The sequence below is a fragment of the Schistocerca gregaria genome, chromosome 1 (assembly GCF_023897955.1).
Source record: "Schistocerca gregaria isolate iqSchGreg1 chromosome 1, iqSchGreg1.2, whole genome shotgun sequence".
In the NCBI taxonomy this organism is placed as follows: Eukaryota; Metazoa; Arthropoda; class Insecta; order Orthoptera; family Acrididae; genus Schistocerca; species Schistocerca gregaria.
The window spans coordinates 1,985,042-2,009,624 of NC_064920.1; the positions used below are offsets into that span (position 1 = coordinate 1,985,042).

Below are 24,583 nucleotides of genomic sequence, written 5' to 3' on the forward strand. Positions count from 1 at the left end.
ACAATTCAACCACATTGCGACATAACATATTCTTCTTTAAATGAAAATTTTATATTAACTTGCTGCAGTTCAAAAGGCATAAACTTATTTCCATTTAAGCTAGACAAAATGTGAACAGTCTATATGGGTGAAGTATCTTAGCACATATAACTTGATATCTGCTCATTGTCCCGGAATTCTTCCTGAGAATTGGATTCATATCTTAGATTCGTTCAGTGTGCCTAGATCCGTTCAGTGTGTCTAACTGCACAGCAAAAAGTCGTTTCGGGTTTGCCTCATTAAAAAAGGAATGTTTGTCCTTTTTTTCTCTGGCACTTAGATACTAGTATTGCCACTGCTCTTTATCCAAACGAGATCACTTACTTGCCATGTCATCGTAAATGCGCATGTGGCTATTATTTCATGGCTGCTCATAGATCGCTGTACAACTGTTGAATTTGAGCACTACAGTACTCCCTAAGCTCCTTCACTGCTTACATCTAGTTCCGAGTAAACATACAATATAAGTTTCTAAAGACTTGTGACATTTGACATGATGGAACTGTTGTATCCATGAAAGTCATTGTAATAAAGATATCTTGAACGCTCTTTGCCTAGTTGCAAAGACTATAAATAGCGTACAGCGGTGTCGTTTTATGTAAGGTTAATTGAGTTCATTTTTAAGAATGGCCGGTCTTTACCAATGCCGTCCAAAATGCATCTGACTTTGTTACTCGCTATGTATGTATGTCCTTGGAAAAAAGTTTGACTAACATTTCTACAAGAAGAGGCAGGTACTAAGATCTTTGTCTCCGTGTTCAAGCTGTAGGGCAGAAGTGTGGTGTGTGGAAAATTGTACGGCGTGGGACTTCGTTGCATCCTCGTTTTAGGAGGATTGAAGAAGTGCTAAATTATCTCTTTTCTTATGGCTCAGATTGAGGAGGTCGACAGTGGAATGGAATCCTTAACAGCAAGTAGTAAAGACCTTACGCCAGAGAAGATCCGAAGCGGTTCTGACGATGAAGATGATTTGTCGGATGAGGTGAGAAATAACGATCTTATCCTCCTTGACAGCGTTTTCGTTAATTGCTGTTTGCGCAGTTAAAACCATAAAATGTTGTCAGTTTCTAGCTGTCGAACTATGTGTCTATTTTTTGCTTAGGGGACAGTCATTTAAGGCTAGTAATAGTTTATGGTGTCCATGAAGGAAAAGTGACTGCAGCGTCATCTCGAGGTATAGTTAAAATTTCATACCCTTGACTACAAGAGGAGCTACAGTTTGTGGGTGGAGATGACATAATCATGTGAGGGCCAAGATGTTAAGCTAATAAACTTAATGCCTTTGAATTTCTGAGATTAGTTTATAACTTAAAGCCATCAACGTTTGAAAGAGTTTGTAATTGAAAGTCGGGAAGGAATTTACTTCATAGGTTAACTTGGATCATTTAAACTGTAACTTCTCACTTGAAGCGTTTAAGTTCCCCACTGAATGAGAAGACACGAGCAATATTTTGAGATATACAGGATTTTGTGTGTAGCGCATTCCTGTGAAGGAAGTGACATAGAAAGTATTAAGTGGACAGTGTAAGACTTATAGTAGTAGCAGGCTTCAGAACTACATCCAGTCATGTTAATGTAATCATGGTTGTCTAGTGGCCTTTGATATAAGTCTTGACAATTTCAGAAGGCATTAACACACTTGGATTCAGAACAAGAGCTAGGGTGAATTTGACATCTTTGGTTTGTGTGTATTCTACTGATATCACTGTTAAGTCAATGAGATTCATTAAGCCTATGGCATGAATTTGAATTTCAGTTAGTGACTAGGTGCTGGACGTTGATTAAATACATTTTCAGAAGTAGAAAATTTAAGATACTGGAAAACAGCACAGTGTTTTGATAAAGAGGGCATGTTTGATATTGTGTACAAATAAATTAAGAGGGTTTTCACACTTTACAAATTGATGAAGCATGAAAAGCTGTATTAGAACCAAAGCAGGTGGGGGACTCACCTGTGGTATCTATCGAAACACTCAACTTCCTCCCCATTTTTGTTGTGACAGACTGATCTGAGACTTAGCCCGAGGCCTAGGTTGAATGTTCGTAATAGGGTTGAGTTGGCAAAATCAGCGAATGTTAATGCTAAAAAAGAATAGTGGCACTGTAACAGATGTACAAGTAGTGTAGAATAATGTTTACGTTTGTGCCATATTTAAATGCATTTTCATCATAAAAACTAAAATTGCAAAGTAAATTCAGAAAATTTAAATTGTGATGATCACATATCAGTATTTTGATACATTATGCGCTTATTTCATGCATAAAATAAGAAAATGGTGAGAAGGTACACTGTAACTTTTATGGCAAATGAATTAGTAGTTGGAACAATTTGCTTTCTGAAATAAGATAACCTTCTTGGACTTGCAGCATTTCTTGCTAGAATACCAAAAGTCGGTATATTAACATTTTTCCTTGGGGTCATGGTACCAAATCTAAAATTGATGCTGAATTTATTACAATTATTACAATCCCTCATATTGGTGACGTCATGGGTCAAAGCAGACGGGTGGAATCTGATGCTTCTGTAATCCCCAAAATGTTTATGTAGTGTATTAGTATGTGTATGTAAAAAGCTTACAGCTGCTGGAAATTATTCATTTATTGCTTTTTGTGCCTTATGGGTGGACTGTTGAATAGTCGATAGCAATTTATTACAATTTATTACAATATTTGATTGTGGTTGTGTTTAAGATATCTCCATTTAAAATAAACATGATTTATCCATTTGTGAATTTTGAAGGGTGTGTCTAAAAATAAATGTAAGATGGGTGAGTGATTGAAAGGGAAAAGTTAACTTTGTTAGTCCATGAGGTGTGATCAGGTAACATGATTGATAAAGTACTGTCTGAAGTGCAGTGATTCTCACATTCTCAGGATGCAATACTTCGTAATTTAGACTTTATAGTCAAATGTAATAGTGTCAATGATAGGGCCTTATCAGTAATCTATTAAACAGCAGTTACTCTTAAGTTGGTATGTAGATTCTGAAACTGCAGATGTACCATCACACATTTTCAAAAGTGGCATGAGCATAATCCAGAAAACGGGACATACAGATAAGTGTGAGAACTATCGCACAAACACTTAGCAGTTCTTGCACAAAAGGAGATTGAGGGTCTATTAGAAGTCGGTCAGTTTGGGTTCGGTAAAGGTAATGACTGCGAGCAGTCAGTTATAACAGTATACTTGTAAGAGGAAAGATGATTTAAGAAAATTAAACACTTTAATAAAGTTTGTTGACTAGTAGAAAATGTTTGACAATGTGAAAAGATGAAAGAATTCAAAATTTTTACTGAGGTTAAGTAATTGACTACAGGGAATGACAGATAGTATGCAATACAAAGAACAGAAGGAAAAGCTGGAATGGGTGCCAAAGAACAAAGTGAACAGATTATAAAGGGTGTAAGTCAGGCATTTGATCTTCAACTCCTGATATTCAATTTATACATCAAAGAATCAATGAAAATAATAAAGATTTTGTGTTAAAGCACATCATTGATTAGTCACTGATATTGATGTCCAGAGTTATAGTGATGGGGTCAAGGGAAATGCCCATTTCCAATTTTGGTTGGTTTTGTGGTATTGATAGTTATGGCGTGATTATAATTTTTGGAGGAGTTTGTTGCTTAATTTGTGGTATTGACAATTATGGTTGAGCTATGTAGGTGAAGGGATGTGACAGATTCCTGTTGATATTTTAAGTGTATCGGAATTTGGAAATTTTGTGGTGTTCTTATGTCATCGTCTTGTACGTTTTGGGATCATTGTGTGTCTGTCCCCACCCTAAAACCCCCAATTTTCCACACTGGTCCTGTTAGTTTGATTGCATTTTTAGTGAGAGGTGTTTGTTGGTTTTGTATGTATTTTCTTGTTTGTTGTTATTGTTGATGAAATGACATCATAGGTGCCATATTGGAGATTTTGAGAATGGTCGTTTCCCTCATATTGGTGACGTCATGGGTCAAAGCAGACGGGTGGAATCTGATGCTTCTGTAATCCCCAAAATGTTTATGTAGTGTATTAGTATGTGTATGTAAAAAGCTTACAGCTGCTGGAAATTATTCATTTATTGCTTTTTGTGCCTTATGGGTGGACTGTTGAATAGTCGATAGCAAAGAGGGGGAAAAGAAAGGTGGTGATTATGATGTTTGGTTTGTAAAGCACTCAGCTGTGTGGTCATCAGTGCCCGGGAAAAAAAGAAAACGAGTTGTTAGAGATTGAGCACCAACCCTAGAATCCTGTATCCATGTTTGTAAACAGTACATTAAACCTATTGTAAAATATCTTGTGTGATTCAATCAACAGCAGTCTTCTAAAGCCCTTTGTTATACTTTTATCACTATTATTTCACCAATTTATGGGGTGTACAGCATGTGTGTTATTTGCGTGTATATTTTTTATCTATGTTTTAGCTGCCATTAACTAACAGAGGCTAAACAAATTACTGAATAAATAACATTCAACTGAAGTTAGAATTCTCCTCGTAATAAACAGAAGACCATCAGTTTCTTTGAGCAAATTATGACAGGCACTAGATTTGATCAAATAAAGTTGACAGAAGGTGACATTTGGCAAAAGTTCTCTATTACATTACATCAAATATATTTATCAGTCTTAAATATATGAAAATGGGGGAAATATGTGCAAGATATACCTCTCACACCTATCTTTAAGGGTTTTTACCTTAACAGCTATAATATTACTTTCTACATGTCAGTGGAAGCTGACACACTTCCAATATCAATGGTCTCGATGACTGATCCATGTAGAAACTTCCAGGGCAAGCATTTTCATCTCTGAGCAGAATCTGCATCCAACATTCTCAATTATTTGTTGAACATACTCCAATCTGTCTTCCCCCTCAGTTTTTGCTGACTACACATTTTGTACCATGGAAGTTACTTCTTGATGTCTGAACACATACCCTATCATCCTGGCCCTTTTGTCATTGTTTACCACATTTTCCTTTCCTTGCACATTCAGTGGATAAATTCATTTGACCAGTTCACTTAATTTTCAACATTCTTCTACAACACTTTATTTTCCCTCGTCTCAAATGCTTTGATTCTCTTTCCTAGTGTCCATGCTTCATTTCCACACATTGTTGTTCTCCATACACATCTACTCCGACATTTCTTTCTGAGACTAACGCAAATAGTATACTCATTTCGGCCAGAAATGCCATCTTTGCTTGTGCAAGTCTGCTTTTTATGTCCTCCTTGCTTCATCTATTTTGTTACTTTGTTACCCTGTTAGCACCATTCTTTCACTTCATATACTCTATGGCCCGCAGGTTTCATAAGATTATTGCTTATCTTATTTCTTCTACTCTTCATTGTCTCTCCTCCCCCCCCCCCCCCCCTCTCCCATCGATAGGTCAACAGCAGCTCATGATACCAAAACACACGTAGCTATGACAACAAATTGGGATCAGTCACTTCCCATGACCTATACAGCTCAGATAAAACTGACTATACCAAAAAAATTGAAATAGAGTACTTCCCCTAAGATATATATATCAACCACAAGTGCTGATATCAAAACATCAACCACCAACACATGCACTAAATAACACCAATCCAACAACACATAAAAAACCCACTGAATATAACACACGAACTGTAGACCCAAAAAACGAATATTTACTATAAAAAAGTTCCGGCGCTACACACTAACCTCGAACCCAAACATTCTGCTTGCATACACCGCATTTCACTATCTCGGTCACAAGCCCAAAAAGTTGCAGAAACTTAATGATGGACAACATGGCATCCCCATTTCAGCCCGCAGATGCGCACTATTGTACTTAGAAGTCATATCCATACTTAAAAAAAGAAGCCACAGATTGAATTAAATGACTTACCTCGTGACAAACAGCAAACCAATAAAATAAGAAGACATTGCAATACCATAAACACAACAGAAATTCTTAACTCACTGACACTAATTTCCGTTCTATAACAGTCATGACCGATAAATGCACACTTCAAGCACCAAAAGCCAATACACCACATAACATGTGGACCATACACACACCACCAGAGGACACCACCAACCGCAACAAGATGATATCTGCAAACACAACGCACTCATAAACTAAACTCCGCGCCAACATGATGTCTCACAACACTCTTACATCACTGGTCAAAGCCGACGGGTGGGATCGGACGCCTCCGTTGATGCAAATGTTGATTGTACATAACAAATATGTAAATTGAAGGTACAAGGGAGGAGAAAGAAAATGGGACTGTTGGCGTAAGCTGCCTCGGGATGTTATGTGGAATCAGTGGCGACCAGTGAAAATGTGTGCTGGACTGGGATTTAAACCCGGGAACTCCTGTTTACTAGGCAGTTGCATTAACCACTGTACTACCCAGACACAGTGTTTATCACTATTGCACGGACTATCTCGGAATACCTGTCTATGCCGCCATCTAGTGCCACCCATCCGCAATCCACAGGTTTGAAATAATTGGCACCACACATTCATTTTAAAAAATAAGTTTGGTATTATTTGTTATCTTCTGTTCAAACCAATCCTTGGGCTTAAAACAGCTTTACCTACCACAATGTTAATATCGTTACCTGTTGAATTTCTTATTGTTAGGTATAATATCAAAACAATTTATGTGAAATTTGTTTTTTGAAAGTGTGATACTAGAGGCTCCATTTTAAAAATTTAATCTATAGTGCTAGATGTGGTGTGTAAATTCTTGTATTTTGTCCATCAACCGGAAGATTGGTTTGATGCGGTTCCATTCCTGTCAGTATTGTAATATTCTGTAATGGAAATAAACGGAATATTGATGTTTGCTACATCTGTCACTTAGATTGATTATAAGAATGAATTTGTGTGAATCAGTAAGCTGCTGAACAAGAAAGAAACATACTTTCGTCACCGTTTATGTAACAGTCAAGAATTAAACTTCCTAGTAGATTAAAATTGTGTGGCTAACTAAAACTCCTAGAACCTTGCTTTCTTGTGGGCAAAGTTCTTACAGAAGTAGCTTCTCTATATACCATCTCCACTGAAGCTCTCCTCCATAATCAACTGGATTGGAAATTTGAAAAATAGGAGAGGTACTGGCAAAAGTGGAAACTATGAATGCATGTTGTTATGCCTGGGTTAAAGAGCAGTTGTGTTGTGGGTGACTTTTCCACTGTATGCTGCTGTTGACACTTAATTTCTGTTGGTCATAGCCAAGTGGGTGATTGCTGAATCTAATGAGTTCTTTTCACAGAAGGTACAAATTGATTACTTTTAGACATGAGTAGCATGCGATTGACAATTATTGATCTGAATATTATAGATTATAAACTTGGTTATGGGCCTTCCTATGTATTTCTTGTACTATGTGTTTGCTTGAATAGGACAGGATTTCTTGGGATATTATTTTATATTCCAGTGTAATAGAGTTTGGTTGTGAATTGGTGAAACCATCCAGTGTAACTGGAGGAAACGCTGGCTGCAGTGACTAATGATCCTTTCAAAAACTTTCTTCGATATTTTCAAAATGTCCTGGTTTCTGAGGTTGTGGTTATGTAAAAACCGAAGAGTACAGTTAAAATTTATGGAACATTCTGTTTTATATGAACATTCTGTCGAATATATTCCATTATGCCACCAAGTAATTTCTTACTCTCCATCATGACAATGTTTACTGAATACTATTTTCTCGGCTGATTGTCCAGTCGTGGTCCGTCATGTTCACTTCCCATCATTCAGTTTGCATGCATAACAGAAAATCTGCTCACACTGTAAGCACACTTTTACCTGTGCGAGACTAGCCATTGGAGGGAGCATGGTCCATCAAAGGAAGTTTGAAAACAGTGTACACTTTGGTACACTGTCCTAACAGTCGGGTGTTTTTTTTATACAGCAAAAATGTGGTGTTAAATTAGTATAAATTCTTTGAAGAAAAATCAAGAATGGAGAAATTAGTCTGAGGTATTGTAAGTTGTATAATGTTTTCTGAAGGCTTTTTAAAGAGAGTCATAGCTATGTGTAAAGGCAGATTGTGGTAGTGTGTAGGCTACAGTATGAAAGGTTATTTTACTGTTGAGCTAATATTTTTAAATGTTTTCTTGTTTTGTAAATTCTACAGATAAAAGATAATTCAATCCTAAAGATTGTTGTGAACATAACAGCACTTTACTTAGGCATGGTCCTGTTGGAGGTGGTATACTCTTGACCTCCTTAACCAAATAACTTACCCAGCAAACTTCAACATGGAATTTTTCACACCAATTAATCATTACCAGAGGTGAAAGAAGCTATAAGTGACAGAAAAAACGTCTGGAACCAACTGTGGTGCTGAATCCCAGGTTTTTGATTAGGAGCAGTTGAAAGGAATGGGTAGTTTTTTCAGAAGAGTTTATGAGCACCAAGAAAAGGAAAAACAAGGATAGTGAACATAATGAAATAAATGATGATGTAGAGGGAATTATATTGGGAAATGAGATGAGATGTAACAATAATAAAAAAAAAGTTGTCCTGTTTGGGATGAAAAATAACTTTTGATGGGGGTACAGGAGAGGATATAAAATGCACACTGGCTTGTAGAAGCAAGATGTCTGAAAAATAATTTTTCAACACTGAATTTAAATTTAAGTGTTATGAAATATTTTGTGGTGTATATCCTTGCACAGAAGTGGAAATGTGGGCACTGAACAGTTCAGAAGAAAAGATTTTGGAATGTGGGGTTGTAAAAGAATGAAGAAGATTAGATTGGTATATCATGTAACTGAGGCACTAAATCAAATTGAGGAATAAAGAAATTTATGACACAAATTGACTATAAGAAGGAATTCTGAAGCTACACAATTGTTAATATGGCACTTGAGGGAAGTGCGGGAGCAAAAATTGTATAGGGATGAATTAGTAGTCAGTGAAGGAAAATTAGGGAAATAAATGTGTGTAGTTGCAAATTTGTGTACTGATAGCAGCAGGGTAATAAAAAATACTAAAAATCTAGACTGTTGAGATGTGAATGTGGGGGTGGTGTTAATTTAAAGGTCACTATTTTATGTCTTTCTAGAATAACTAGAAGACTACTGCTTCTAGTGAAAATGTTTCCCTGTACAAAATTAAGCTGTACTAAATTCCACACAAAAAAATCTTATTCATTTTTCTCGAGGACGGATAGTTTCATGTTGCAGGTGATGGAAAAATTGCAGATTATTACAAATAGGGATCAACAAATTAGAACAGCATTGGACAAAGTGTATAAGTCTAAAAGGAGACTGTCGAAAAATAAAAAAGGGTTACCCCAAACGCATAATAGTTTTTATTTTTGCTCGGACTTTTCAAACGCCCCTCATACAATGTCAGTTTCATTGTCTCCACTATCAATGGCTGGAATACTTTTCACAGTATGTGAAGATATCAAATGCATAATCCCAGCCTCAACTATCCCAACATCTGAAGAGGCCCAGAGGCATAAATTGATTCCCTCTGCAACAGAAGTTAATCACTTAGATGTTAAGGAAATAATGATACTTCAATACAAGTCAAGCATTTAATTACAGCAGATTACTGTTCTAGGTTTAAACATGATTAATTCTTTTCCTTCAGGCATATTGAAACCCACTTTGCAAGATTTACTGTGGGTGTGCAGTAAGTGGCTTTACTCACTTCAGCCCATTCTTTAAGTGCCACAATTCCTGACTGGAGGAGATTTATGCAGTCCACCAACACATTAATTGTAAGAGAAGTGCGGTGACTTTCTGGTCATTCATTAATTTACCATTGAGTACAACATGGTTACTGGGCTTAACAATGTGCTGTCAACAAAAGACAGCATCAAAGTGCCACATTTACCATTGCAATAACTCTCTCACCAACATTACGTAGGTCCCTTATATCGTCACACTCACAAATTGAGCACTTCTCAGCCATTGTTTGTAGGAATGTATTTTACACAAAAACTCACTTAGCATCAGCAGATAATTACTCACTTAATAAATTGAAAGGAACTCCTGTGTAGAAACACTAGTTCAGACAAGTTATTTTGTATACTTACATTGGAGAACTGGACAGGGAATGCCGGGGAGATACAGTCAGTCTGTAAACTGAAAACCACTTGTGGGGTAGGAAATAAGCTTTCGTAGAAGGAAGATAAAACTGATGCACAGCATGACTTAATTTCCCCCGTTGCAGTGTAGGTTAGTGTACAGAGACTTATGTAGTCCATATGCTTTTCTTTTTATATTATAAGTAATCCATATCTGTATTCAGTAACATAGTGTTACTAAAACTGGGAAAGAAGGGAGAACCAACCAATAGAGGTACTCAGGGTACCCTCTGCCACACACTGTCAGGTGGCTTGCGGAGTATGGATGTAGATGTAGATGCAGAAAATAAACAACCCCTCAACCTACTGGGAGTGTATGTGCACTGTCATGAGTGATTCATAAGGTGATCTGCAGAAGGGTTGGTATACCTCGGTGACACTCTCATTGCTTTTTATGACGACGTGTGGTAAATAACATTGAGAAGTGTGTGCTCACTCTTCATGACCTATGAATGAGGAACTGCGTGACAACAATCTGGTAACGTACCTCCCTTATGTCTCCAGAACACAATTTATCCTTGAATAATTGCAAAAGGTGGGAAATTAAGGAGATGGGACCTGGATAAACTGACTAAACCAGAGGTTGTACAGAGTTTCAGGGAAAGCATAAGGGAGCAATTGACAGGAATGGGGGAAAGAAATACGGTAGAAGAAGAATGGGTAGCTTTGAGGGATGAAGTAGTGAAGGCAGCAGAGGATCAAGTAGGTAGAAAGACGAGGGCTAGTAGAAATCCTTGGGTAACAGAAGAAATATTGAATTTAATTGATGAAAGGAGAAAATATAAAAATTCTGTAAATGAAACAGGCAAAAAGGAATACAAACGTCTCAAAAATGAGATCGACAGGAAGTGCAAAATGGCTAAGCAGGCATGGCTAGAGGACAAATGTAAGGATGTACAGGCTTATCTCACTAGGGGTAAGATAGATACTGCCTACAGGAAAATTAAAGAGATCTTTGGAGAAAGGAGAAACACTTGCATGAATATCAAGAGCTCAGATGGAAACCCAGTTCTAAGCAAAGAAGGGAAAGCAGAAAGGTGGAAGGAGTATATAGAGGGTCTATACAAGGGCAATGTACTTGAGGACAATATTATGGAAATGGAAGAGGATGTAGATAAAGACGAAATGGGAGGTAAGATACTGCGTGAAGAATTTGACAGAGCACTGAAAGACATGAGTCGAAACAAGGCCCTGGGAGTAGACAACATTCCATTAGAACTACTGACGGCCTTGGGAGAGCCAGTCCTGACAAAACTCTACCATCTGGTGAGCAAGATGTATGAAACAGGCGAAATACCCTCATACTTCAAGAAGAATATAATAATTCCAATCCCAAAGAAAGCAGGTGTTGACAGATGTGAAAATTACTGAACTATCAGTTCAGTTAGTCACACCTGCAAAATACTAATGCGAATTCCTTACAGACGAATGGAAAAACTAGTAGAAGCCGACCTCGGGGAAGATCAGTTTGGATTCTGTAGAAATGTTGGAACATGTGAGGCAATACTGTCCCTACGACTTATCTTAGAAGCTAGATTAAGGAAGGGCAAACCTACGTTTCTAGCATTTGTATTCTTAGAGAAAGCTTTTGACAATGTTCACTGGAATGCTCTTTCAAATTCTGAGGGTAGCTAGGGTAAAATACAGGGAGCAAAAGGTATTTACAATTTGTACAGAAAGCAGATGGCAGTTATAAGAGTCGAGGGGCATGAAAGGGAAGCAGTGGTTGGGAAGGGAGTGAGACAGGGTTGCAATCTCTCCCCGATGTTATCCAATCTGTATATTAAGCAAGCAGTGAAGGAAACAAAAGAAAAATTTGGAGTAGGTATTAAAATCCATGGAGAAGAAATAAAAATGTTGAGGTTCGCCGATGACATCGTAATTCTGTCAGAGGCAGCAAAGGACTTGGAAGAGCAGTTGAACGGAATGGATAGTGTCTTGAAAGGAGGATATAAGATGAACATCAACAAAAGCAAAACAAGGGTAATGGAATGTAGTCGAATTAAGTCGTGTGATGCTGAGGGAATTAGATTAGGAAATGAGACACTTTAAGTAGTAAAGCAGTTTTGCTATTTAGGAAGTAAAACAACTGATGATGGTCGAAGTAGAGAGGATATAAAATGTAGACTGGCAATGGCCAGGAAAGCGTTTCTGAAGAAGAGAAATTTGTTAACATCGTGTATAGCTTTAAGTGTCAGGAAGTCATTTCTGAAAGTATTTGTATGGAGTGTAGCCGTGTATGGAAGTGAAACATGGACGATAACTAGTTTGGACAAGAAGAGAATAGAAGCTTTCGAAATGTGGTGCTACATAAGAATGCTGAAGATTAGGTGGGTAGATCACATAACTAATGAGGAAGTATTGAATAGGATTGGAGAGAAGAGAAGTTTGTGGCACAACTTGACCAGAAGAAGGGATCAGTTGGTAGGACATGTTCTGAGGCATCAAGGAATCACCAATTTAGTATTAGAGGGCAGTGTGGAGGGTAAAAATGGTAGATGGAGACCAAGAGATGACTACACTAAGAAGATTCAGAAGGATGTATGTTGCAGTAGGTACTGGGAGATGAAGCAGCTTGCACAGGATAGAGTAGCATGGAGAGCTGCATCAAATCAGTTTCAGGACTGAAGACCACAACAACAACATCAATATCATTTAACAGAAAATATGAATTTTGTACCATTCAGCTACTATTTCTAATAAACAGAGATTTTTCCATCCAAATGGTTCCTTTTTGGGGAAAATGTAATGTAGTTTTAATTATGTGCGGGTAAACGGTAAACAGTTGGGGTAAAAGCCATAGTGTTAATAATTAACACTTCTTTAATAATTAAAGAAAAAACTATTAAGGGGCCTGTACACCTGGTGCCCTACCCATACACTCACATCACATGCGTGAAGATTTTTAGTATTTTGTTCATAGCAGTGTCCCCTACAACTACACGCAGTTTCGTACAGCTTACAAATTTTGGTGTTCGTTGACTGAGCTAAATACTAAAACAGGTTCACATTTATGTAAGTTGCAGTAGTCATTTGGAGAAGGGGGGGGGGGGGGTGGATAGATTACCGTGGAGAGATGCATCGAACAAGTCATTCTTCTGTAGACCACCATCCCAACAGTGGGTTGGACCTACTTCGTTCACCACTGAGCCACATGTCAGAGATATTTACGTATGTCATATGACTGAGCAACAGTTAGGATTCCCTGCCTTACCACAAATAAATTATCAACACTGATACTCTGTTTTCACTGCTTGGTGTGTATTGGAATTGACCTGCTAAATTTGCAGTGAAAGTGTTGACAATGGACACTAGTAGGGTGATTTCCTGGTTGCAACCTGTAACACATTTACAGTTATAAGAAATGATCCTTCCACTTCAAGCACTGACTGTCTCCTCTGCCATCTCGCTAGTGCCATACTGTTCAATTTCTCATTTCTCTGAATACGTGAGAGCATCTTCCAGCAACTCCTTAATGTAGCTCTCCTATCACAAGTATCTTGCTCTTCCACTTCTGTTTCTGCCACATTCCCTTTTTTTCAGTTAACTTTGTTTTTCTCTCTATCTTCCGTTGCATGTTTTCCTTCCTTCCTTCATAATCATCCTTCTTCTTCAGGTGGTGTGTGTGTGTGTGTGTGTGTGTGTGTGTGTGTGTGTGTGTGTTTTTCTCTTTCCTTCGGCTTGCATTTTCTCTTTTCTGTATGTCACTTCCACTATAGCTAATTTGATTAACTGTTTTGCTGTGGTCACAAAAAACTGTGCATATCAACAATTCATTGCCTTGTCTTAAGTATAAATTTTAAAATTAAAACCGGTTACGTTGTGTCCACTGGCCTTGTCTTTGGCTGCACAGTGACTGGAAGAAAGTTATTGCTGTAGTTACATATTTTGTTAATTTAATAAAAGTTTATTTCTATTTCCTTATTAACAGTCTTAAGTCTGACACATGATTGTTATTATTATTTCAGGAACTCGATGAAACTTTGGCTGAACGATTGATGGGCCTAGGTGAAATGTTTCCAGAGAGTGTTCGTAATATTACATACTCTCTGGTCAGTGGGACCTATCAGGGAATAAAAGGTTTATAATTACTGCATTTTGTAATAATTTTAATTCAACATTTTTAATCTGCTTAAATACTGCCAGTGTTGTATATTTGATAAGAGGAAAAAGATTTATGTACCATTTGTAATCCATAATTTTGATTACAGGTCTTTACAGCTTTGGGCGAGTTGCAACATGGCTGTTCTTCAGTTCCTCAGTAATCCTGTTTGCTCCTGTCATTTTTGAAGTTGAAAGAGCTCAAATGCAAGAAATGCAGCGTAGCCAACAAAAGCAGGTGTGTATTAAATGTTTGATTCAGCAGATATGATGGGGTACCATAAGGAGTTAGAGTAAACCAATCCATGCAGAACCACCGGTTGGCTTTGATGTGCGATGTATGTTGTTACGTGATGTCATGTTTGCAAAGCATATTTGAAATGCTTTGTGTGTGGGGATGACATTTGTCTGTTAGTGCTTTGTAGGGCTGAATTCCTAAATTCAGGAATTGTATGTTAGTGAGGCATTGTACTTAGTGATGTAGGTTACTGGTCGTTTGTTTTTGTTGGCTTGTCAGCAAGTTGTTGTAATGTCATTAGCTACTGATTTGTGTTTTTCTATGGAAATGTTAAGTCACTGTGTTGTTAATGGTTAGAAATTAAACTTTTAGATTGTTGCTACTAACAATGAAATACAAAAAGTTGTGCATTAGTTGTTGCGATGGGTGGTGGTATTACCATGATAAATAATTCATTAATATGGCCTAATGGTGGAATTTTGAAGTGTGAACAGGGTGGTGAATTAATGAAATAGTTGCTACATCTCCAACAGGAATGAGTTTATGGTGGTGTCACTGTGGCAGTATTTGGAGATAGGTTAGGATATGTACCTGGTTTGAGAAATCTAGGCAGGATATTATTTTGTTGATTTGTTATTACTGATGTTGCTTGTCAATTGCATTTTATGCCCATGAGACAGGTGAGAGCTTGGTTTCATCTTTGTAGGGAGGTTTCTTCAAAGTTTATAAACGACAGGACAGAGGCGAATTTAAAAATTTTGCATCCTGAGCACTCCATGTTATATGCAACGCCCTCCAACTTCCCACAAAAAAAAAAAAAAAAAAAGTTTTAAATAATAACTATTACCAGATCAGTTCACATTTGCTGTTTTGGCTGGCAGCGCTGTGAGCTGTTTCCGTACTCTGTGTTGTTCTGAAGGACACGTCAGCAATCTAGTCGCGCTCAATCAAAATGTAGTATCTTTCCTAAACTGTGTTTGGTGTACGGCAGCAGATAAACTTAAAACTGCATCGTATTAATAGATTCTTCTGTTCAAAGACAACAGAAACGAACACAATGAAAATGACTTTTCTTTTATCGTTAAAAAATTCATCAGATCGTGTAGGAGACAATGGATTTTTGTTATACATTCACTTTTAATATGTTATTTCACACAAAACCACTGAAAATGAAAGTAAAGTTGTTACGATCTAAAAATTGAAGTGAATGTGTCAAAAATTAGAAATTAATATGTACTTTTACAGAGATGCGTTCACAATTAAAATTGTTTTATGATATAATGACTTCAAAGAAAAAACAACGTTCGGTATTAATACACGAATCTATAGGAAATTGTAAGAAATAAAAATGAAGTAACATTTCGGTGCCTGAACTAATAACTAAAGACAAACAAACACATAACTGGATTCGCTATTACATAGTTGTACAGACTAGTGTGGAAAAATCAAATTTGTTTTATAATCTAATAATTAATGTGTAAAGCATTAGGGGCTGTGCAGCTAGATGCTGCATAATAAGTGTACACAATATCTTTCATCCAGGGCTGAACTGTTTTGTACTGCAGCTACTACTCTCACCGTAGCTCTTTCTAACGGTATTAGCAAAGCTTTTCCGCATTTATCGATAGAACTGAACTAAGTTATTTATTAACAGTTTTTCATCTGAGCGATCTCTCTGATGAGATATATATATTTCTGCGATAACTATACTTTTCAGCTGACATCAGGAATACATATCAGTTGTAAAATACTAAAGCATCAGCATGACTTGGCTGTACAGTGCGGAGTGGCGTGGGTCATTCGGGTATTGTTTAGTTTTGTCGGGCGCCTTCGGTCACGTCTACATGTAAAGAAGGTTTAGTTCCATGTTCTGCCATTGGCAATTGTATAACAACAGATAATACGTAGTTCGTAAATGGAATGAATGTGATCGTAGTTGTAATAAAAGAAACACATTATAATCTTCCATTTTTAAAACTAATATGAATAAATAAACGAACTTGCCAGACAGCAAAGATTTCATCTGGCTTTGATGGCAGAAAACTCCTTGATCATATCTTCATAGTTCAGTCTTTTAAGAGTCGAAAATGAGCATTCTGTCGAACAATTTGTAAGTGCCATACATATAAATATTTCAAGAGCAATGGCAGCATTTGGAAACACAGATTGTAAACTCACTTTTCAAAAAAAAAAAAAAAAATTCCTGGTGTATCACTAATCTCAGAAATTTTCAAAAGTTCTACGAAATGTACACATTCACTAGGGAATGTAGGCTATAAATCTGTGTCATATGATGCTTGGAGTTTTGCTGCACATTCAGAAATATTGTCAGGTGAACTTCTTAATGTTACCTAAAACTGTGGAGTCCAACTGTGTCTTATAGCTTTCCTTCCTCATCACTAACTTGGTGTAAAAGTTGTTGAGTACTGGGAGAAATGTTTAGATACTAAATTTTTTCCTTCCAGTCAGTAAAATTTAAGAGTCCGCTTCTTTGTCATCATGAAGTTTGTTTTCTTGATCTGTTATAGGTACATTGTCTATATCAGTCACAATCTCCATGGATTTATTTTCATAATAGTGGAACATGCCATGGATAGATGCAATAAATCCTACAAATGATTCATATAATTCATGCACTATGTTAGTATTAATATTTAAACTTTGCAATTTCAGATTTATGCTATTTAATCTCTGGAGTATGTCCTTCCAAACAGTCTTCATGAATACTGTTTCTAGTCTGCTGAGGTGATTCAATAAAGCCGATGTGCCATTTCATCCAAGTGGTTTTTCAAATGTATTATTGGTAACTTGTAAGGGGATTGATAACTCTCTCCCAGTTTTCATATAGACTTCCACATGCTTCCTCCCTTGCTGACAAACCTGTTTATCAAAAACATTTTTATGTTGTTGCTTCCTGGTTTAAAAGTAACTTTATCCCAGTGCTGTGTAGAAGCAGAGAAAATATTATATAAAGGTTTTGCACTACATTGAAAAATGAACATGCTTCCCAATAACAGCTTGCAGCACTAGTGCCAACTAAATTCAAAGAATGTTCTGCACAAGGCACATAATGCGCTTTCTGATTTTATTCTTTAATGCGTGCCTGCAAACCAGTATAGGTTCCTAACCTATTGCTAGCATTGTCATGTGACTGGCCTCTACAGTCAGTGATATCAATGGAATTTGTAGACAGGATGTTTAGTATGGCCTCAGCTAAGTTTTTGGACTTGCAAAAACAGAAGGAAACGTCACCATTCTCATTCACATATCTTAATATGAAAGATAATTAATCAATATATGAATTGTCCGCAGTAGAATCTATTATTATAGAGGAATATTTGGCCTGTTTTATTTCACTTATGATAATTCTTTTTATTCGTTCAGAAAGAAGCTCTATTATTTTATCACAGATTGTTGGAGAAAGATAACTTGTGTGTCCCTGCCCTGGATTTCCATGTCGTTCAATGTGCTCTGCGAAAAAAGGATCAAACTCAGCTGTAAGTTAAAGAGACATCATAAATTGGCCATTATGTAATGAATGGAACCTTTCAACGTGTCCACGTAGAAGAGATCCAAGACTTGTTAGCGTCTTCACTTGTGCAAACACTGTTTTAAACACACTGCGCTAATAAATTTTTTCTGTCTCAATATATGACTCAAAATGGTTATGTATTGTTCCAAGTGACTTTTTTCTTGTTAAGACTGATAACTCAGAATTATTGTGTTAAAGTGAATTGTAATGATGAGATAAAATATTAGAAATATTTTTCCAATCTGCAATACCATTAGCAGCAATTGCGGCCTTACCTCCTAACAATTTACATGGTGCATAAAGAAAAGCACTGGTGCTATACTTAAAGTAAACTAGAAAATCACCCAAAGTTGATTCTCCATTTAAAAGTTTATGGTTAAATACATTTTTGTTCAGATATCTGATTTTATCACCTATTGATCATGAATTAGAAAAATAACTGTACAATTTCGATTAATATCATGTTATAAGAGAATGTTGATTGTTGCTTCATTAACACACTATTCTGCAGGATGATCACTAACGAGGTTATTTGTTTTTGTAATGTCTGACTCGATACTTAGTTTTTCATGAAACTCGAAATCAGGAACAGTTTGCTTTTCATCATTTTTAATTTTTGTTTTGTCTGTATTTACTTCTTTTACAACAGCTGCAGTGCCAGAAATATCATCCGTACTACTTGAACTCTAAGTCAAACCAGCAACATTTTTTGTGAAAAATTTATCTACTTTGCCAAACATTTGTAGAACATTGGCTTCTAGTTTTCACCTTTCCGTCGATAATTTCAGAAATGCCACCCCACTTAATTTTGACTTTTTTGTAACCGCACGTGAGCACAGAGCTTTTTACTTTAATCATGGTGCGATGAACTGACCAACTCGGATCACTCAACATCACAGTGCAAATTTTTGCAATTTCTTGCAGTGAGGTGTTCTGGATACATTCTTATCCCATTTAATCTTAAAACATTTTAGCGGTTTCTGTGGGCATAGAAGACAAGACTACACAGTTTAAGTAGGCTTGTTGGCAGTTGATGTGGGGTGTTGTCATTTGTGTGAATACTGCTGTTTGGTATACACGCAAATGCACCTTTTGTTCCAACATAAAATAAAAATAACTGTTCCTTGAAGAAGAAAAAAAAGCTTAGTTAAGCAGTTTAGTATAAAATTTGCAATCCCACGTAGTAATTGATTGCTCAATGTGGGAACTTTGATAGCTTGCAGGGTGGAAATTGAGAGCCTTCATTTGGAAAGGCAGTGATGCAGTTGGTGCAGTAGGAACCTGGATGTGGAAGGGCTGTTGCTTCAGGGATTGGGTGTTCTGATATCATATTTAGAGTGGTGCTTCCTGCTCCTTTCCTAGAGGGCTTACGGCTTTTTCATGGGTTCATGCTTGCCACTCATAAGGCGTCAAGCTGTTGTGGCCCTCTTGTCCTTCCTGTGCTGCATTTCCTTCCCCATGTCCTTTCCGCCCTATCCTCACTCATACCCTCCCCACAGTCTCCTTCCCTTCTGTGTCCATACTTTCATCAGCCCACATTTCCTCCTGGTTTCTGATATTACTTCTGGTTTTAATTTCTCTTGTTTTTTTTTTTTTTTTTTTTTTTTTTTTTTCATTCATCTTTCCTGTGTTTTTGGTCCCCTTTGGGAGTTTGAGCTCCCTTTCTACATTTTCTCTCTGTAGTGTGAGCCAGCTGCAGAACACCACCATAGCTAGCGTCTTTGGCATGTGGACTTACTGCCTATTCCATCTGTTCCTCAATGCTGTTATTCTTAAATGCTCTATAACCAGCACAGTTGCCAGATGTGTGGTGGAGTCATTACATATCCTTTTGATTGAGGCACTAACAACATGGGAATATTCTGAGCTGTTGCCTAGGTGTGGTTTCCAATTCTGGAGAATCTGAACTCCCAGCAACAGCCGCCGTGCCAGGTGACCTGTGCTATGGGTGGTTCGTGCCCAAGGGGAGAGCCCCTGATGGGAGTGGGGTGTATCTGGGTGGGCACTTTGCATTTGAAATGCAGTATACTTCAAAAAACTGTTCTTCTGTGGCTATCTCTTTAGTTGACAATGGATCTTCTAATGGTGCTTCTTATGATCTGCAGCCTTCCATTGCATGGCTACACACTGGGAGGAGGGCCAGGCTTGCTGGCTTGAGTAAACACTTTCCCCGCTACCTGGTCTGCACCAATACTGACGGAGAACACTTTCACAGCCACCAAGCCATTGTTTTTCATGGAACCTATCAAGGATGCTATTGTCAAAGTGAACTCTGTGTAAGAGGTTGTCGGGTTTACTGTTGATCGAAGTACTTCTGCTGTCCACTCTGTGGTCCAGAACTGATGAGGGACTAAGGGCCAGTCTGGAATGGCAGATAGTTAATTTCGTTCAGCATGTTCAAAAAGGCCACAAGGAAAATGTGTAAATAAAGGCTCCTTTATTCTGACATTTGAGGGGAGACACTCCCAGAGGTCATAAAGGTTGTGTGTTGTAACTGGGGTATAAACCTGTATGTCTTGCCACCGCAGGTCTTTCCACTGTACAGTGGCCCATCCGTGCGGTGAATGTGGACACCCTTTCCATGAGGGGAGCCCCTGTCTTCCCCCATTCATTATGTTAATTGTCACGACCATCACTCTCCACGCTCCACATATTGCTCAGTTTATAAGAACGAAACGAAGATGTATGAGTAAAAGTCCCTTGATCATCCATCCTACAGTGAGGCTCCAGAGAGAGAGAGAGAGAGAGAGAGAGAGAGAGAGAGAGAGAGAGAGAGAGAGAGAGAGAGAGAGAGAGAGAGAGGTGGGGGGGGGGGGGGGGGGAGGAAGAAGAAACAGAAGTACTAGGACACGGCTCCAGAGGTGCCAACTCCCCCTCAGGACCTGAGTCTGACCTTTTATTTGTGGATGTAACCCCATCCTTGTTGGTGACAGATGGTGCCCCAACAGTGTGTCAAGGGTGCCCCAACAGTGTGTCAAGCTTTGGTTTATTTACCTCCCATTTGGATCCTCATTCCATTCTTATTCAATGGAACTGTAATGGATCTACAGACACCTTTTGGAGTTGCAATCCTTCATTTCCTTTTACTCTGTAGCTTGTGTCATACTCCAGAAATCTCATTTTACTGATGCTCACTCATTGAGCCTTTGCTGGTTCCATGTTTTATTGGAATGAGGTTGGTCTTTTGAGGGCTTCTAGTTGTGTTTCCACATTGGTCCATACAGACATTGTTAGTAGATGGGTCCCCCGTTGTGCCACATTGGAAGTGGCTGCCATCCGGGTCAACTTAGAATCTACGGTCACCGTTTGCAATCTCTCCCCCTCCTGACAGGCCACCTATGCCCACTGACCTAGTTGGCAGTTTTCAGCAACTTCTCCCTCCCTTCCTCATCCTTGGGGACTTAAATGCGAATCACCTCTTGTAGGGCAGTGCTTTGTTGTCTAGTGTCGGCTCCTCCTTATAGATAGATTTGTCGTGGATCACAACTTCTGAGGATTCCCCTACCCATTTTAGTGTTTCTTGTGGCACTTTCTCTGCCATGGATCTTTTGCTTACTTCCTCTCCCTTGCTCCCTTCCTTACAATGGTCACCACATGGTGACCACTGTGATGGCGACTAGTTCATGTTGATTTTGTTATTCCCTTCCCACCTCCCAAGTTCCAGTTTGCCAAACTGACTTTTCCTTCACACTGACTGTCCTCTATATACCTCCCAGGTTGTTTACCCCCTCTTTGTCAGGTTGCATTGTTTGTCATTCTGTTTTTTATTTGGTTGATATACCAGCCTAGAATTCAGATGAATTTAGTTAGTAAATACGTTTTTATAGTTTTTTTTTGTTTTTGTTGTATAAGATAGTATGAGTGTTTATGCACAAAATTTTCATTGAGATGTGTGGGGAAAAAGTGGTATCGAATTAGTTTTTTTAGGATTTGTGTGTTCAGTTGTTAATTGAAGTTCATAATTATTAGTTGATATTGGTGGTCATAATAGTGTTTTGTTGTTTTGTTCAGATTAGACTTTCAATAATAGTATTTGTATGGAGTGTACCCATGTATGGAAGTGAAACGTGGACGATATATAGTTTAGGCAAGAAGGGAATAGAAGCTTTCGAAATGTGGTGCTACAGAAGAATGCTGAAGATTAGTTGGGAAGATCACGTAACTAATGAGTAGGTATTGAATAGAATTGGAGAGAAGAGAAATTTGTGGCACAACTTGACTAGAAGAAGGGATCGGTTGGTAGGGCATATTCTGAGGCATCAAGGGAGCACCAATTTAGTATTGGAGGGCAGTGTGGAGGGTAAAAATTTCTGAGAGAGACCAAGAGATGAATACGCTAAACAGATTCAGAAGGATGTAGGTTGTAGCAGATAGTGGGAGATGATGAACCTTGCACAGGATAGAGTAGCATGGAAAACTGCATCAAACCCGTCTCTGGACTGAAGAAGAAGAAGAAGAAGAAGAAGAAGAAGAAGAAGAAGAAGGTGATGACGACGACAACAGTAGTTACATCTGAGAGTTGTGGTCAAGAAGTAATGGAAAGTGATGTGGAAGTTTGGTACTAGTCAGTGGATGAGGACAAAGTAGTTTGTAAATTAAATGTTGCTACTTGGTTGGCATATATCAGACAAGAATGCCTTGTGGGGCATGTTGAATTTCTTGCAAAAATAAATAAGATAAGAGATTGATTGTCGTTTGTGTATCTTATTTCTGTGTTGGTGTCATAAAATATACTAATTAGTAATTGTAAATAGTTCCTGCTCACTTTAGGTTGACTTTACATTATTAAAGGAGAAGAAAACGAAATATTTATACTTTACTGTGGTGTAAGTTTAATGCCATAAAAATCAGAAATAACAAGTGTCTCGTGCTGGCTATTTTCGCAGCAGCTATATATAAATACCCCCTGTGGGACCCGGGGTAACAATAGACCCGAGGTATTCCTGCCTATCATAAGAGGTGACTAAAAGGAGTTTCACACGTTTCGGCCTTTATGTGATGGTCCCCTGTAGGGTTTGACTTCCATTCTTCAAAATTTTCCTGCAGAGCGAGCAAACTGGGGAAGGGTGCCTTACATGCTGCATTGTGTCTATCAGCATTAAGATCTTTAGCCCACTTTCTCATCGTCACATTGCAGTGTCGCCCATTCTCCATCTTTGGCGAGGACACCTTCCTGGGTGTGTTTTCCACCATGCACTTCCCCTTGGTGTTGTTCCTCCGTTTCTGCACTACCTACTTCAGGAGCAACCCCCCCCCCCCCCCCCCCCCCCAACACCTCCCCCGCGTGCAAACCATCAGGGATGTCAGTCCCAACTTTTAAGCCAGAGGAGCCTAAGTCTTCTTCGGCTTGTCTCGCTAGGAAGGGGCCTCTTAAGTCGCTCCCTTCCCAGGTTTCTGCTAGGGGAAAGAGGGCATATGCCAGTGGCTGAAGAGCCCAAAAGCAGCTGGTCATAGGGCTTCACGCTCATCCTCAGTCACGGAGACTGAGCAAGTGAAGTCCACTCAGCCAGGGAAATCCAAGGAGCAGCGGAAAAAAAAAACCTAAGCCCTATGAAATGGTGGCGGCACCCACACCACCACTACCTACAAGCTCTGTGTCTGAGAATGGGGTGGAGATTTTGGCATCCACTGAGGACCTACATCTCACCAGACCCTCAGTCACATTGGATACAGACTGCTCAGGCAATAGGTAGTGGCAGCAGGTGACTCAGATGTGTAAACTGCCTCATTGAATTTTCTGTGCCTTCCCAGTCTCATATCATCATCATCCTCCTGTGGAATTGCGGTGGCTTTTTCCACCGTCTGGCTGAGCCATAGCAACTATTAAGCTTTACACCTGCTATCTGCAGTGCCCTCCAGCAAACCTGGTTCCCGGCAATGCAGACCGTTGCCCTTCCCAGGTATAAGGGATATTAAAGGAAATGTAGTGACTATAATAGTGTCAGGTGGAGTTTGTCCTAAACTCGGCCTGTAGTGATGCTGTGCCCCTTCAAACTCCTCTTGAAGCTGTGGCGGTCAGAATGACGACGACACAGGAAATAACTGTCTGCAATGTATATCTTCCTCCAAATGGTGCAGTACCCCCAAATGTATTAGCTGCACTGATTGATAAATTCCCTAAATCTTTCCTACATTTGGGAGATTTTAATGCCCATTACCCCCTTGTGGGGTGACACCATGCTTACTGGCAGATATAGAGATGTCAATATTTTACTGTCTCAGTTCGACCTCTGCCTCTTAACTACTGAGGCCGCCACACATTTCAGTGTGGCTCATGGTAGTTATTCGGCCATTGATTTATCAATTTGCTGTTCAGGACTTAACACATCTATCCACTGGAGAGCACATGACGACCTTGTGTTATTGACCACTTCCCCATCTTACTGTCACTACCCCAGTGTCAGGCCCATGGATGCCTGTCCAGATCAGCTTTAAACAAGGCGGACTGGGAAACTTCCACCCCTGCTGTCACCGTTGAATTTCCCCCACATGGGAACATCGATGTGATGGTTGAGCAGGTAACTACAATTGTTTCTGCAGCAGAAAACACTGTCCCTCACTCTTCAGGGTGCACAAGGTGTAAGGCAGTCCCTTGGTGGT

At 38.6% G+C, this 24,583-nt stretch overlaps 1 protein-coding gene across 1 annotated transcript in view; it reads left to right on the forward strand.

The window, feature by feature from the left end:
• The first annotated feature begins 329 nt into the window (after positions 1 to 329).
• LOC126319294 (mitochondrial import receptor subunit TOM22 homolog) overlaps positions 330 to 24,583 on the forward strand; it is a 58,431-nt gene continuing 34,177 nt past the window's right edge. Inside the window, exons 1-4 of the mRNA XM_049993516.1 lie at positions 330 to 720; positions 803 to 1,021; positions 14,081 to 14,192; positions 14,324 to 14,451. Coding sequence (XP_049849473.1) covers positions 905 to 1,021; positions 14,081 to 14,192; positions 14,324 to 14,451 — 357 coding nt within the window. The 5' untranslated portion in view covers positions 330 to 720; positions 803 to 904. The remainder of the gene's footprint in view (positions 721 to 802; positions 1,022 to 14,080; positions 14,193 to 14,323; positions 14,452 to 24,583) is intronic.